A 17,283-nucleotide genomic window follows, 5' to 3' on the forward strand; every position below is an offset into this window, starting at 1 on the left:
TTCTCACATAGCAAATTGTGAAATGTGTGATCGCAGCTCTACATTTATTCCAAGCGAGTAAAAAAGTGCCGCTAAAAGTCCTTGAGATTTTTTTTATTTTAATTACAAAGTATTTTGACTGTCCATGACAACTTTTTATTGTGTATATCACCCTTTGCCGTTGAGTTGAAACAGAGAAATCTGCAGAAAAATTCCTCCCACCAAGTATTTTTAACGCAGTAGCCGTTTTTTTTTTCAATTATAAATGGAAGGTCAGTTGACAAACCGGTGTGTTATTTGGTTAAAACGCATACGATGTGAAATACAATTCGGAAGCACAAGTGAGGACGAGAAGGGCGACGAGACTATTGGTTCGTGCAACCCGGTTAAACCGTTGCGAAAACGTGAGGTTCGAGCTATTGAATCAAGGAGAAAAAAAGCAGCTTCACCATACTGTTATTTTCAAAAGCTGCGAGTCCTGCCACCTGTCTTGTAAATATATAGATAAAGAAAAAAGATGCCATGTCAACAATGATAATTGAAAGAAAACTACTGCTGAGCGGAAGATTTCATTCGGGAGCACGTTCGAAGAGTTGACGTTAAGAGACGACGTGTAAACTTCGAAGGACATCACAAAGTATCGACCTATAACTACCATCTTTCGGACTCTCAGCAAATCCCGATGAATGTATGTGGTCATTGTTTTGAATATTATTGGTTAAAAAAATCAAGCCGGTATAATTTTTCATTAAAATTTTATATATCTCGTTGAAAGTGAACACCTGAAGACCGATCTGATGATAAATGTTCTCACAATCCTCTTTTCTTTTTTATCTCATCAAATTCAAAATTGAATCTGAATCTTCTCTTTGATATTACTTCTAATCAAAAAGCTAATATGCATAACGTTAAATTCGATGCAAGGGCCTTACGATCGCTTACCTGATTACCAGTAATCACCAGGCTACAACATACTTTCGAAAGTTAGGCGAAACAAAGTACAGTGATAACACACTTGTTCGTGTACATGCCACAGGTTGAAATATATTGGATATCAGCCAACTTCTAAATTATTTTGGATATTAACCAAAATTGATCCACATTTACTGCCTTCCCAAATGCATTTTTTTGAAATCGGCTTCCGTAAGAACCTTTTTCGGGTGTTTACCATCACGAGAAACTGTTTTCTCGATTTTGGTAGAAATAGGGATACAATCTGGCCTTTTCTCGGCACAAACTTAACAAAGCCATTCAATTCTAAATATGAGCAAATATAACACGGAATATGTGATTTACCCTTAAAAGACAGTATAATACTCTTTTATTTACTTAACATACACTCAGTTTTTTTTTGCGGGGATACGTACTTCGTGGGAAAACGCGTAATTCAAAAATCCTTTGATTTAAAAATCCGCGTGAAAAAGCCGTTAGTTCGAAAATCCGTGTAGAAAAACACCTAGTAAAAACACTGAGTGTATCTCTGACAATCAACTATCATCAAACCACTTTGAATTGCTACGCATTATTAGATACTGTTTCAACCTAAACTCAACAAATGCCAGATGCTTAATGATAACGGTAAACGCGTGAAAGATTTTTCTTATTACTCTACTGAGGATCCAACCAATGAAAAAAAAAATCAATCGCAGTGAGCGTTGTGACCTGGAATCGAAAACACTTATTGAGTAATTTTCAAAAATTCTGCTTATTGCCACACAACCACAACAAAATTAAATATCCTAATAAAAATCAGGACAAATGCTAAAATGTGATAAACAAAAATTAAAAATCAGGACATGTCCTGTGAAATCAGGACGGATGGTATCCCTTGGTAGAAATGACATATTAGCTGATTTTTGAATTATGGGCAGTTGTGCATCTATTTCTCGGTTGCACAGTATTGGTCGAAATAAGCGTTTAACAAGGTCCTACATTTCACAATGGTACAATGGTAGCGTCACAAAATTATAATTTTCCGCATTTTCGAGAACGCACAGCTAATTTTTTAATCGATTGCTGTAAGAAGAAAGCAAATCCATTGAAAATTGAGTGAGTTTCAGGCATTTGAGAGTGGAAAACTTTCGTGGCGCTCTTGATGTTTTCGATTACGGTTATGTTGCCGTAAGACGTAATTCTACGTCAAAAGTTACCAACTGTGTTGCTAAGCTATGCTTTGTTTCCAACCAAAAATGTGTTTTCCACCTGTGTTCAGCTTTTGATTTTCCAAAAGCAATAAATATCCTACAAAAATATTTTATTGCTTGCAATTTAAACGCACCGACGAGCCCCCCGTAATACGCAATACGAACCCAAACAAAAGCCAATTCTCAAGTTGCCTCTCCGTAGTGAAGGTAGCACACAGCAGACGGCACAAAACAACTGTGGATATGCTGAACCGCGAGCCGATCGCACGTACGAGAATGTACGGTGCCTTGCGTATCTGGCATAGTGACCGCTGCCGTGTTTCTGTGTGGTAGACAAGAATGAGCTGTACAGCGAGAATGGGAGCGAATGGTAGTGAGAGATGAGAAATGAAAAAAAGCTTTCTAAACTGAGAGTGCGAGAACTTGGTTGGTTTATGGTGATTTGCCACTGGTGCGCCCGCTGTGGTGTTGTATAGTCAGTCACGTCATTCAAAATGAGTTGGTAGCGTTTGTAGGTGTGTGCGGAACTTGTCTGGCGACTTTGAACTAGCGGGAGTCTCTGAGTTGAACTGGTGTCTGGCAATAATTAGTCAAGTAGAATCAGTTGTTGAGTATGGTTGAACTCTGATTTGGTTCTGTAGACTCGGTTATCCGTGTGTGTCTTCGGTTCGTTTTGCATTATTGTTGTTGTTATTCTTTTCTGTTGTCTTTGGCTAGTAAAGGCGCAGTCAATCAGCCAGTGGTGGACACTGGAAAAGTGGGCAGAAGTGCGCGCGGATCCAACACTCTTCTCCTCCATCATTATTTGTTTCTTTTTAGCTCCGTTCTTTGGAGCTGCTCCATTGGTTTTTTTTCGGCGGTTCTGTTTTGCGCTGGCTGGTGAAACGCACTCCCGTCCGTTCGAAGATACAAGCTCGTGAGAAGTGTCAGTGCTCTGACGTGTGCAATTGAATCGTGACACGAAAAGGTTTTTGTGGGCAGTTGCTAATCGCTGCTTTCCTCAGGCTGATGTGTGTACGCCGTGCAGAGATTGGCGTTTGTAGGAAGCGATGCAGAAAATGCACGAATGACGATCGAAAACAGCAATGATTTGAAGCGAAGTCGTGAAAAAAGATTTACTAGTAGCACCAGCGGCGGAGAGATACAGCGAAGTGCGCTTAGTGAGCAGAGAGTGGTGTTATTATGTGCCCCCGAGAAAAATTACTAGGAAAAAGGAAGTTTATTTGCCATAATTATTAGTTAAGCCGTAGTTCAAGTGGGTGAAAATCAAAGATTTGTACAATTTTTGTTTGTTCAATGATTTCACCGCAATTTATTCAATGAATAAACAGTGAAGTTGCTAAACTAGCGGCTCTTGAGTGCGGGAGCAGCGAACAAGTGCATATATTTTCTTGCCAGCAGTCATTAAGACCGTGTTGTACCTATGCGCCTCAAACTTTGTGCGTTTTAGGGAACTAAGTGCCTTTCAAATCAGACGTAAGCGTGGCGGAAGCAACGCGAAGTAAGAGTATAATTGCAAAAAAATTGCAAGTTAAGCTGTGTGGTCTAAATCACTGTCGAAAGGAAACAAGTGCAGAAGTAAAAAGAATATTTACACATACGCAAGACGAGTTTTATTCGCTAGAGTTGACGAAAAAGAAAAAACACGGCGAAGAGAAGTAAGAAAACAAAAAAGCGATATTAAGAAAAGCTAATTTTATCGCTTAAGTAAAGTTGAAACGACGGAGAAGCAAAGTCACAGCCAAGTGTCTCCACACAGGCCTAGGGGCGAGAATATCAAGACGTAGACAGAAAAGAAAAAAACAAGGCAATAAGTAAAACGCGCATATACCTCTACATTCTCTCGCGCTCGCGTGCGCTGCTCTCCGAACACGTATAGAAAACTACACAGCTAAGCGGATACAAGATGGCGTTTAATAGCAATAATAGCAGCAACAACACCAGCAGCAACACAAACCCCTTGGAAAGTGATGGGGCGAGCAAAAAGAAAAATCTGATAATTCTGGTGGATAAAGACTCTAACGATAAGTTGAACGAGCTGTTCGATAAAGCACTCAGCAATAAATTTCCGCTGCAGATACCATACCGTATGCGAAAGCTGCCAGACTCGTTCTTCAAGCCACCGTCCTCCGGGTCCAAATCGCCGTCGGTTTCACATTCACGAGAGAATTCGGCTGATTCGGCCTTTGGTTCCGGAACCACCATACTGGGTGGAGTCACAACCGGTCCGAATGGTTTACCGATCCATCACAGTCGTGCCCATAGCAGTCCGGCCTCGCTGGGTAAGATTCCGGCCGGTCTGGTTGCCAGTATCACAGGTTCCAGCGGAGTACAACAAAGCAGCAACAGTAGTAATGTAAATAGCAGTAAGACACAGCAAACTAACGTAGGCAGCAGCAACGATGGCAACAGTCTCGGGGCAACGGGACTTGGCCAGCAGCAGGGTGGTGGCCTCTCGAAGCAGGCCCTTCAGCATCTACATAGTCGAGGACGCTCGTACGATGTGTCCAATCAACACGCTTTCGGTGATTTGCCACCCGGCTGGGAACAGGCCAGGACACAAGATGGACGCATCTACTACATAAAGTAAGTAAACATAGTTCCTCCCAGAATTGTAGAATTTTGCTGGTTACTTCTCGAACCCTCTCTCTTTGTTAATAATTTCTGTACTACGATTGACTTTCATTGGGTACACGACACTGAAAGGTTTCGCTGGTCGATTTATCTAACGGCACGTGTACAATTGTTACGATAACTGTAGACAGGTAACCGCCAACAGGTAAAAGGTACGCAGACTCAGAAAAACATGTAGCTATTGTGACTAGAGAAGTTGAAGACGATTTCTTCAGCCAAACAAATAAATCGCAACGAATTACACTTCTGCAAGTATTCGAAAACCGATGACTTCAGCCGGTTTAATTCCACGGAATTTTACGCTGCATTGAGTTGGGCTTTTAGGCAACTGAATAACTGGATAACGAACAGGAAGGTAATCTTACCTAAGTGCTTACACAAACGAAACACAACCCGCAAAAGAATGCGCTCGGTCTCTTCATGTGGTGGTAAAAATATCAGCACCATTATTCAGTAACACAATTTTCTAAGAAACGTTGCTTATCTAGATTCCCATCGATATCCGGTTACCTGTCCTGACAATGACAACGACGACGGCGGTCACTTGTTGCACTGTCGTCTCTTTCTGTTGTTTTTTTTTGTGTTCTTTCTCCTAGTCCATCCTCTCTCTGTTCCAATTTCAATTGTTTTTGTTTACTTCCACACCTCCTCACACTTCTGCCTTCCGAATCGATCCTGTTTTGATTCATAATTAGGTTCCGCTGTTTCGCGTTGTTTTCCACTTCTGTGCTCCTGAAGAGACGGGTCCTCGTGTGTGGTATTTATCGTGTTTACATTAGTGCAATAGCATTGGTTATGCTCTTCGAAGATTTGGTGCCGACTTTAATGTACGGAACTTAATTCAACGGCGAACAATCTTAAACTTATCGAAAAAATAAGCTAAAATATGCTATAACTTTTTAAGGAAAAGATCTGGAGATATGTAATCTTCGACAAAAACGTGTGTTTAGTATGCCCCAATACTTCTTTAGAACAATGTTTTCTTGTAAAATGCAACTAACAAAAGTTAAGTATAAAAAACTAAATTCTAAGTAACTTTCATGTAAAATACTCTGTAACTCTGTACCTAATTAAGATAGAAATTTTGCTTATCCGGCAAAGATTCGTGTTTTCATATATTCTAGAACTTTGCCAAACAAACGCTCAACACAAAAAATTGGGATTTTGAAAACCTACTGTAAAATATGCTTGCCGTATTTGAATATGGGATTGGGCCTAGGGTTTGTAATATTCCCGAGAATAGATTTCCCGGGAAACGGGAATGAAAAATCTCATTTCCCGGGAAATCCCGGGAACCGGGAAAGGAAAAAATCCTTAGCAAAAATAAGATTTCAAATAATGTTTATTAATAAAAAGTTTTAAACAATCGTTTACAATTTAATTATCAATTGAAGAACAAAATTTATTCAACTTCACTCCAGAAATTCATGAACAATCGTCTATCAATCGCCTCAGTTCCATTGACAGTTTTTCGTTAGGCCCAAATAATGTAGTTCCCTTCTGTAAAACTTTGCTTAAGATCGCTGAATCACCGCTGGTGTCTGATTTCTAAAATACTTCTAAATCACCGATTCCAGCTCTTGCTACATTTTATTAGAAACTGAAGAGTCCAATACTTTTAGTTTGTTGAAGATAAAGCTGAGTGTTTGGCAACCAGATTTCAGAGCATTTGAATGCCTTCGTAATTAATGTGAAATCGCGGCCACGACCCAAATTACACTGACTGAGTTTTATTAATTTATTTATTTCTGGTCGCATTGATTTACGGCTTTCAATTTTTTTTTATCAATTTACAGGTTTAAAAATTTTCTGTCAATAATCAAAGTAAAAATCAAGCAACTATCCGCTTAGTAGTAAACTCACTAGCAAAAAAGACATGAGACGGAGAAAATATTTCTTAATTTATCGTTTACTGAATAAGAAAGCATATATTTTTGACAAATAGATTAAGCAAATAATTTGATATTACATGGCAAGCCAAAATTGATTGTCGTTTCAAGCAAATATTTGCTTGGTATAATGCACACTATAAGGTTGCTCTACACTTCTACGACGTAAGTTTCGTGTTTTGATACGATATTTAGTTTTATTGCAATATTGTAAGGAAAATTTTCCGAGGAGCTCGGGTATCCCGGGATCCCGGGAATCAATATTCCTTTTCCCGGGATCCTGGAATCCCGGAAAAAGGCAATTCCCGGGAAATCGTTCCCGGGATTGCAAACCCTAATTGGGACAAATTGAACATGCAACACTTTGTAGTACTAGAGCTTAACTTTAAGGAAATGTATTGACATCATGGTTCCACTTGCCCCTTTTTACCATATACATATTCTCAATCTATTCGAAAAAATAAGATAAAATATGCTATAACTTCGTAAGGAAAAGTCCTGGAGATGTGTAGTCTTTGGCAAAAATATGTATTTTGTGTGTCCCAATAATTCCTCCGAATATCATTTTTTTTTTTTGTAAAATGCAACTAACAAAATTTAACTACAAAAAACTAAATTTTGAGTAACTTCCATATAATAAACTTTTTGCTTTTGTACCCAATGACGATGGAAATTTTTTGTTTGCTAAGCAAAGTGTTATATTTTCCAATTTCCACAACTTTGCCAAATAAACAATTCCTCTAACTCTTTACACAAAAAAGTCAGCTTTTTTATTTTTTAAAACAGTACACTTTACATAACTTTCGACAATTTGAGACTAAGCGGATTATTCATACAAACAATTGTTCCGAAGACACCATTAAGCTAGTATGAAAGTGAAAGGCGCTATGGAATTACGTTCCACTTTTTGCCGTTTTTGGACCACTGTGCACTGGTCGAAAGAATCGAATAAAATTTGCCGTAGAGCTCAAACTAGAAAAATAGGATAAATAATTGCTTTTTATCCGTTCCTGTAAATTTTGGTGCCTCTAGTAAATAAAAAAGTGCGTCAAAAGGCTGCAGAGTAATTGCTTGATGGTTTCGTCGCTTCTACGTTTGCTTACGGGGAAATTACATTCGAATCTCTGAAGACTTTACGCACTTCCGACTTCGCTAGGAGCACTAAAATTCACATGAGTGGTTAAAGAGCTATCTAGTTTGAGCGTACCTCTAGAACAGCTGAGGACCACTACGAATATATGGAATTTAATAATGAAAACCTGACTTTTTTTTATTAAATCTTGCCATCGAAATGGAAAAAATTCTAGACAGAAAATAAAAACAATTATTTTCTATAATTTTGCGAGTTACTAGCCACTGTGCAATCGCAGAGCGTGCCTGCAGGAATATTTGGACAGGTGTTCCGTTAGCAGCAGTTTTTTCCATCTTCATCTGATGACAGTACGTCAAGTTAAGACAGTACAAACAAGTGAGTCATTATGAAATGAAAACGTTTAGTTATTAACACACGTATGCAAAAATAACTTCGAAAGCAATCTTTTACGGTAGAACCGCTAGTGACTGTTTAATAGATTGTAACTTCGAAAGAAATTGAAATTGATGGCATCTGCGATCGCTCGATGATAGTTTGAGAGTTCGTACTTTGTTTGTAGTTTTGAAATATTTTAAATCACAAAATTTTTACAGTGTTGGGTCAAAAGAATTGACTGCCTTGCTTTTTTGGGTCGGGTTGACATCAGAAAGCTGTTTTGCAACAATCATTCAATCATAATCAGATTAGATAGTCAATTACGCGTATGCTTTTAAGGATTATTTCTTGGTGTTTCCTTTGAAAGAATTCTCTGATAATTTTTTAGATTTTTTCATCATTTCAAAGCCACAGAAAATTTAGAAACAAGCAGACAGCAACAAAAAAAAACAAAATCCATTGATGGCATTGTAGCTAGTCTATTAGTTTTCGGACAGTGCGCTTCAGTTTTTGCCTATTTCATTTGTCAATACACCCGGCATGCGCGGATGGCTGGCACTCCTTCACAATAATGGGGTGAGGTGCGGTGGTGTGCTACTACTACCTGCCAGGCAGGCTCTGTCTATACGTTCACCGTTCCGCAAATCTGACGAATTTCCCTTTTTTCAATCGGAGCTTCACTGTCTGCTGGCTGCGTGCAACAGTGACTTATGTGTGCCGCCACCGCGCCGATTTGCAATCGTTTATTCAATCTAAAGTCTGAACCTTTGCAACTGCTGGCTGTTGTTGGTGGTGTTGTTGTTTGTTTTGCTGATACTCTGACGCTTCTTCGGTGAGGTGCAGCCCCCGTACATGATAGATCATTATCGACCGACATGAGAAGGGAGAGTCTAACGAACGATCGCCGTGCAAGAGTTACAAAATAACATCTCCACTGGTGCTGCTTTCGGTTCACAATAGGGCCCGAGCTTGTCGATTCGTAGCAGGCATAGATTTTTATACATACATGCGACTGGGTATCACTCACTACTGGGTAAACGTCAATCAACGATTCAATGATAATTGCGATGGGGGCTTTCATTCCACACGGCCGAACAAATTGGCGTCAATTACAATAGTAAAAACTTGATTTTGAGTTTTTCTTTCAGTAACGGAGGATGTTTGTAGTTTTTTCATTCACTAATATTTATTCGACATAAAAGAATGGCAGCGAGTTTTGTCGGAATTACTAATGTTTTTAACCTTTCTAGTAGCTCTTTTTCAAAGAAAAAAAAAAAACACTTGTCATGGACGACAAGGCCAAAGATACCAGCAGCTTATCAATTTACATGACATCCCGTAGCATCATGATAAAACATCAATTGTTTACTCGCGCTTGTCGCGCGCACCGTATGAAGTTGTCTAGAAAATGCAAATAAACCCGGCGGCCAGTATCCAGTATGGCACCTAGAAGCGAATCCAGTTGCTGAGAGCAGGAAATTGGTGACTAGGTATGGCAAACCTACCCTAACGGTGACAGCAACTCAGGTACAGCAGCTGCCGTAAATAAAGCATATGTCGTACTCCGACAATAAGTCTAACTCCTAACGGGGGATAGATATACCGTTAGATCCTGTGATTGCACTTGCCAATCACGGCACTGCGACGGACAATCAGTGGTCGAAGGTCTCTAAATTTTCCAAACATTTCCGCCAATGAGACCGCCAGTCTGTCGACCACGACGGCCGAACCGAGATAGCAGCTGTCAAATGTTACAACATTCTGCGATGTCTGACATGATGATAGGCGCAGCAGTGCAAAAGCTTGTTTGTCGGAACCGCGAAACGTTGTTATCATCACACATAGTTCAAGCAACTTGTTCTCGTGATTCCAGCAAAACTGAGCTCATTTTCCGAAAATAGAGATGTTGTAAAAGGGAGAAAATTGCGCGCTTGTTTTTCCGTATGCGTACATGGCTGTTTGAAGCGTACACGAGAGCTGTTTTCTTCTAACATGCAAAGCGACGGTCAGTCTAAAGCCGAGATAAGATAAAAGCTCCATTAGGGAAACTCGAGAGCAATTAGACTCCGCGCATGATCTCTATTTATAGAGTGCACGAGAGATACAGCTCAAAAAGTTAGAAAAATAAACAAATCCGAATTCAGAACGACTGCTTCACACAAAGCAGCATCAGGATGAATAAATTTAGTTTATTCCATTCCGTCAAAACAACGTTCTTCAAGGTGTGTAATGAGCTGAACATCGTTATTTTTTCGCCCACGCTTAGAGTCGAATTCGCGATGCTGGATGCTCTGTCGCACAGTCGAACTGAACCCAGCCATTACGCATTGTTGAAGTACCACCCGATTTCCGACCCCATAATAGCTCCAAAACTGCTTTCTCTTCTGCCGTGGTGGCGATCACTGTAAATGTTATAAAGCTGTTAGAAGTACTTAGCAGTTTCCGTTATATTCGTGCGCGGTTTAGCTTAAGCCAGAAGTGTTCCTGACACACCGTCTCGGTTTTGCCTGATGGTTATTTTCAATTTTGCGCTACGCTATTTTTAGCCCCTGGGAGGACTGTTCAAATCTTTCACTGAATTAAACTCAATTCGATTCGCGTAAAAATACTCGTCGCCGCACCACCGTCGACGTTCCATCGACGCCGGCATCGACCTGGGGTGCCCTGCCGACCTCTCTCTGTCTCTCTCTCTAGCTAAGCCGATCGTTAAGGTTGTTTTCCTTTCCTTAGAACTTGCCAACGCTATATTCTTCTGAAAAGTATGTTACGGTTTGAATTGCGTTCGAGTTTATGAATTTTCCTTTATACGATCTGGCTAAGGTTAGGTTTGAACATGACACGAGTCATTGTAGACTTTGGCCATAAATACCAAAGTTGGCAAGCAATTCATTTAGAGTGTTCCAAGCATTCCAGTTGCATCCGGTAGTACTAATTCCCGGGAGGTAGTACGTAGAATTTAAGGTAGGACAAAAGAACTCACACGTTCGAAGTTTACCTGTTGTTCCGTCAACCACGTTGCTGGCCTGGTTCAAATCCCAATCCCGAGTTAGGTGTCGATGGTAGTGAGGTGGCGTGATCCACTTACAACCAACCCAACTGATCTACACCGTGTTCAATGAATTCGTATACAACTTCAAAATTCTATAGTGATATGTGAATATCAAACGTTAAATTTCGGAGTATTTTTCTATTGAAAGTACTTTTCATAGTGAACATCTATAGAAGATATTTATGGAAAAACATGGCACTTTTCGAAGCTGTCACAGGCGGCACGCACGGATTAGATATTTCATCCTAGATTTTCAAGTTAGAGATCTTGAATCGACAAGCTTCGACATCATGTAGGATTATTCAAAAAAGTCCATTGGGTTCAGATCTGCGGAGCTTGGCGGCCATTTAGTTTCATCCAGAAATCCGTCAAATTATTCCTACACTGGACTTGAACCAAGTCCACAGTATGCGGTAATGCACCGTCTTGATGGTAATGATCATCTTCGAAGAGTTTTCAAAGACTCGGGGTAACCATTTTCGCCAAAACTTCCGTTTTATAATAAGGAACATTAACTTTGATACCTTTGTCGATGCAAACCAGTGGGTCATTGGAGCAGCATTCTGGAATCGAGGAACACTCAAAGATTGTCTTTTTCTCATCAGAAAAAAATGAATGGAATGATATTGTCTAGTTTCTCATTAGAAAAAATGAATTCATGACCAGCGTGACGTGTGTTCCATCAAGGCAACCATTGAAAAGTTGTCCGTGATAGCAGAATGAAAAATTTGATTATTCTTTGTCCAACCTCGAATAGAAATAGATGTTCTTCAATAGTAACCCTCGAGTTCATTCAAACCTTTGCACATATCATTTTGGTGGCGAGTACCTTGAGAATTCACGAACATGGCAGGAGACAGAGTTGATTAGCAGCCACAGGACATGATTCTCAAGGTGGCCCAACTTCTACAGCAGATGAGCAGTTTCCTTAGAAGTCGTTTTGGAAACATTCCTGACTGTATACCGTTCCACTCCAACATCCGATCTCGATAGTCAGTCACCGACAGAGATGATAGAAGAGATCCACCTGCTCACTAATACTTGCATATACTATACGAAAGGAATGAGAAAGGCAAACATGCGTATTCCAATATATTGAACATGGTGTAGGTGTAATCTTAGCCTATGCTGGGAGATCTTTTGAGACGGAAATTCTCTAGGATCAAGCCTTACATCGCTTGAGGAAGTAAAGGTGGCGGCACCGGTTCGTTAGTCAATGGGTCGTTAGTTAGGGTCTTGGGGGAAGTCGTCTCCGCGGGCGTTGGTGATTAGTACAACTACCGGACGCTGGACCGACGAAAAAATAAGTGAAAATATAAAAGATAAGGTCCTTTGACAACCACATGGCTAGACTCTATTAAGATTCGGACTCACGACCACCCGCTTGCTAAAGCTGACTTGTAACCTTATGGGTACGAAGCTTCCCAGAATAACAAGATACACATAATAGTGGAATTTTTAATTATAACAATAAAAAAAAATGAGAAACTAGAAAAACGAATTTGTCAATGCGGATTTCGCAAGGTTACCATAACTCAGTTCAAATAAATACAGAACAAAAAGTGAAGACTCTGACTTTGGAATTCATAAAACAATAGAATATTATTGTAGGAATCTAGAAATCGTAGAATTTCCAATAACACAATTCAAAAATCACATGCAACGGACGTCGTTGGTCGCATACCACTCCAGGGCTTCTTTGCCGTAGTTACATGAGGCTAAATCCGGCCAAAACAGCACGGAACCCGTGTGCTGCTGGAGGCTCTCGTTGACGTTTTCGGAGGCTCTCGTTGACGTAAACTGCCTGGTTGATGGTGCCGGTTGTTAGAAAAATGCTACTCTTCTCTCGCCACAAGCATATTACCTGCGTCGGGGTATGGTTTCCCCCACTTCCAGAATTCCGAGTTGTGGTCAACCTCTCCCCAAACACTCTTATCGCTTTAGACCCCGTCGTTTGAGGCAAATTGAGCTTTTAAGACACTGTTCCTCTTGCATGAAGCCCATTTTGACAACTGAACTCCAAGGCCATTTTGACAACTGAATTCCAATTTCCATTTTTTTTTTCAAAGAATCGATTATGGGATTGATACCATGTTGAAGTTAAGCACTTTTTGGTCGTTCCACCCTCCAGCTTAGTGTATATATCAATGGTTGCTACTCCGTGATGGGTCCGAGAAACTCAAAATGCACGATGAATCAATTGAAAGAACGACTGGGAGACGGTCATTCTTTCTCACTGTGCATCATTCAATGACTCGATTTTTATAGACCGATAACGGCGCCGGCCACGTCCTTACAGTCAGGTGGGGATATCGTTGGCTTCGTGTAACACTGGCACAATTAAAAAATTTTACATTTTGAAATTTTTATGTCAAACGATGTCAAACACACAAAGACTTTTCTGAAAATTCACAAAAAAATCTTAAGCTATCAGCTGATGTGTCTTTGGAATTTAAATCGAAAACATCAAACAAAACATGCTCATAGTTTTCGTGACTGTGATAAAGGTAATTTTATGAGCTTATTTTCCAATCCCGTTTCTCTTGAAACTATGAATTTCGAGTTGTGCCAGTGCCACAAGAAACCTACAATAAGGTAGGAATCTTAGAATTTAGTCGTTGCATTAACCGAATATACTTCTGTATCCCTACAAAGACCACGGAAGGGAGTTTTTGTTAGCGGGGTGGGTTTTTGATCAAAATTCACTTTGATGAGTGATATGACCATGATTTAATTGGATTAATGTAACAATATAGATATGATCATGTACACATAAAGCAAAGCCTTGGTGCTACATTCCGATTCGGAACTCGACCTTCTGTTTATTAGACACAGACTTCGCAGCCAACTGTTAAGTATACAGGGCAATTGCGGGGCCAGCGCTACGATTTTACTGACATTAACAGTCTCTCCCGAGCCGAGACTCGAACCTACGACAACTGGCTTGTTAGGCCAGCATCGTACCTCGAGACCAGCTGGGAGGGTATGTACACATATACACATAAGGTGAGATAATAAAAATGTATTATAAAATACAATACACGCACACGACATGCGACATTTTCCTACAGTGCGACGTAAAATAGGGTGTCGAATAATTTTTAATGGGTATGAGCCATGTTTGGTTTCCTCTTTTGCTCTTTGAATGCTCATTAGGCTATATTTTATCAAGGAGGCAGAATTCGAACAAGTCATATATGAAGCACTTGTAGAGACACTCTATCTTTAAAATTTGTCTGAACATTGCAATGTTAAAATTGCTATAGTTCCATAACCAAAGTTGTTTTATTTTCGTAGGTACCAAAAGAGCATCTCTCCGGTTTTACAAGCTTGGCCTGACTTTTACGCTGTACCTATGGCAATTTCTACAACACAATGTTTGGACAAATTGTAGAGATAGAGTATCTCTACAAGTGCTTTATATAAGACTTGTGCGAATTCTGCCTCCTCAACCAAATATAGCCTACTGGGCATTCAAAGAGCAAAAGAGCGAAATCAAGCATAGTATGAACACATAACACATAACAAAATCGAAACAATAATTTGTACCTTTCTTGATGAATCCATTGAAATCGTTGCATATTCGAGCACCTTTGCAGCCTGCAGCAACCACTCACATTAAACACACTAGTTTCAGCGAAAAAAAAGAAAAAAAAAACACTTGAAATGTCCAGTCTGGTCTAGTCTACACTAGTCTAGTATACACTAACACAGCCAGTACTTGAAAGGATCGCGGAAAATGAAATCCACCATTAAAAAAAAAATGGTTTGATGTACTTTCTTGTCAGCGGCCAGGCCTACTGTAATGCTGTAATGTAATACAATATAATCTAAGAACGGGGACAATCCGTACTAACCGATAAGTATGTAAGAAGTTATAAAATTCGTTGGGAGTGACAAAGCTAAGAAAGTACACTCTTTTGCTGACCAATCTTCTGGGATGGAACATAGATATTTCCTCCTTATGTTCGGGTTTCGAAACCAAGGATATAGCGCCTTTACTCGCTTCAACTGTTACGGTTGGAACTTGAGTACTAATTCTAGTCCTAGCATTTTTAGCTTACGGTTATAGCGCCATAACTCGCTCTCTCAAAGGAATATTGATTAGTGAATAAGAATTAAGATAATGTTTCTTGTTATTGATGAAAGAAAAACTGTCACAGCAACATTCAAAGTGCTGGTAAAAATCGAAAAGGATTTTAAGAGTGTAAGAAATCTCGGATCATCAAAAATATTGACATAAAAACTCCCGACCACTGAGCCTCTGGGCATTTCACACACAGTTCCCTCACTTGTCGACGCAAAAACCAACGGTTTATGCGAGAACAAAAATAATTACAAAAACAATTAAAGTAAGAATACTTAGCTTTCACTTAAAACCAAATTTGCCCTCTAGGGTCATATCTCGAACATCAATCCGAAACCTCTTCTTTTCACAATCCTATTCCCTCCACATGGTCAGAGCAGTCAAAATCCTCCTGGCTAATTTTCACACTAAATCTGGATCTTCACACTAAATCTGGATTTTAAAATCACTTTTGGCACTCACAACACAAATGACTAAACAAATCAATCTGTTCACTGTCGATATTTAGTCGCTTTGTCTTCCATTCTGGATTTTTTTTAAAAAACACGAACGCGAAAAAAAAGACGTCTACGCGTGTCCACGCTTACTTCGATTCCTCATGAAAAAACACTTGAAATGTAAACTTTTACTAAGCAGACAATTCACACGGGCCTCCTCTTATCAATAACTAGAAATGATACTTAAAATAGCATAAATCTGGGATGAAAAAACTTCACAATCAAATGGAAATTTTCTAGCTTCAAAAATAGGGTTAGGATCCAGTAATCTAAAAGAAGAAATCGAACAGCTTGAGAAACGAAAAACTAGTATTTGTAAAATTTATGATCCTAGAAAATTAGAAGTTCAAAATCCGAAGAGATTTTGGAAGAATTACAGAAGATAAGCAATCATTAATTTATAGGTTTAAAGATAAAAGCTCGAAAATACATTTATCCAGAATGTATAAATTTCGTCATCCATGATAAAAAAAGTCCTGAAATTCCAGGATTTGCGAAGCGAAAAAGTCATAAATAGTGTTAAACCCTAAATATTCTGGAGTACCAGAATCCAGAATTCTTTCAACTGGACAGGAACAGATGCATGAACTTTTAGAATTCTTACGATACTATTTGGGAGCCGGATCATTATGGACTGAAATTTATTAATTTCATAAATATTTTTTGTGGGGAACTGACGGCAATTACTTAAAAAAGACTGTATTTTGCATGACCACAAAAGCAAAAATGTCATAGCACCGAAAAACATTATTATCCCAAAAATTTATTCACTATTCATTTAGGTTTTTATTTCACGTCTACAATGTCTGCAGTCCGATTGCTGCACTGTGTGAGCACCCAGTCAAAACCAGTCGGCCGAGCCTGGGCTCGAACCGTAATCACCCCCGGAGATCAATAAATTATGTTTCGAAAATTACTCGCATGTTTCTGATTGTAATTTAATCCCTTCATCAAGTCACCGAAACCTGTAAATCTCCAAACGCCGCTGCTTGCTGCGACAGAGTTGTGGCGGCGGCAGCGACGGACGCGTTAGTTAGTTCTACAATTAAAAATTTCGTAATCGACTGAAACGGGTTAGCATGAGACTGCAACCGAGCCGTGGGATACTACAGCGGACAGACGCTGGATTCCAGTGTCGCAGCGCGACTCACCAATCCTATTCATTCGCTGAGCATTAGCATCAAAGCTAGAAGGGGTCCACAACATATGCCACTATGCGACTACGGGCAGCGTCGCGTCGGTTGGCCGGCCACCAGCAATTGTGCATAGAAAAAGCATGATCGTCGTCAGGTGAGCTACTATTTATGCGCGATTGGATTGGATCAATGATCTTGGTGGAAGCAGCTGCGCTCGACTAGGACCAGACTGAGACACGTCAGACCAGGCCAAATCGTTCGCCATTCCGGCTCGAACAATAATTGCTGCTCGTTGTGCCTGTTTTGCGCAATCGCAATGATTTGTATCGTTTGGCTGGAGCTGTATGATGGCACAGGCTGGGACAAACCTTGGTAAATAGTTTTAAATTGTTTGAAAATG

General features: G+C 39.8%; 1 protein-coding gene across 2 annotated transcripts in view; it reads left to right on the top strand.

The window, feature by feature from the left end:
* Positions 1–2,600: 2,600 nt before the first annotated feature.
* Positions 2,601–17,283, top strand: part of LOC129724674 (transcriptional coactivator yorkie) — a 48,857-nt gene continuing 34,174 nt past the window's right edge. For both annotated transcript variants that reach the window (XM_055679754.1, XM_055679756.1), the window contains exon 1: positions 2,601–4,709. In XM_055679754.1, coding sequence (XP_055535729.1) covers positions 4,030–4,709 — 680 coding nt within the window. In that variant the 5' untranslated portion in view covers positions 2,601–4,029. The remainder of the gene's footprint in view (positions 4,710–17,283) is intronic.

The sequence above is a fragment of the Wyeomyia smithii genome, chromosome 2 (genome assembly GCF_029784165.1).
Source record: "Wyeomyia smithii strain HCP4-BCI-WySm-NY-G18 chromosome 2, ASM2978416v1, whole genome shotgun sequence".
Classification (NCBI taxonomy): domain Eukaryota; kingdom Metazoa; phylum Arthropoda; class Insecta; order Diptera; family Culicidae; genus Wyeomyia; species Wyeomyia smithii.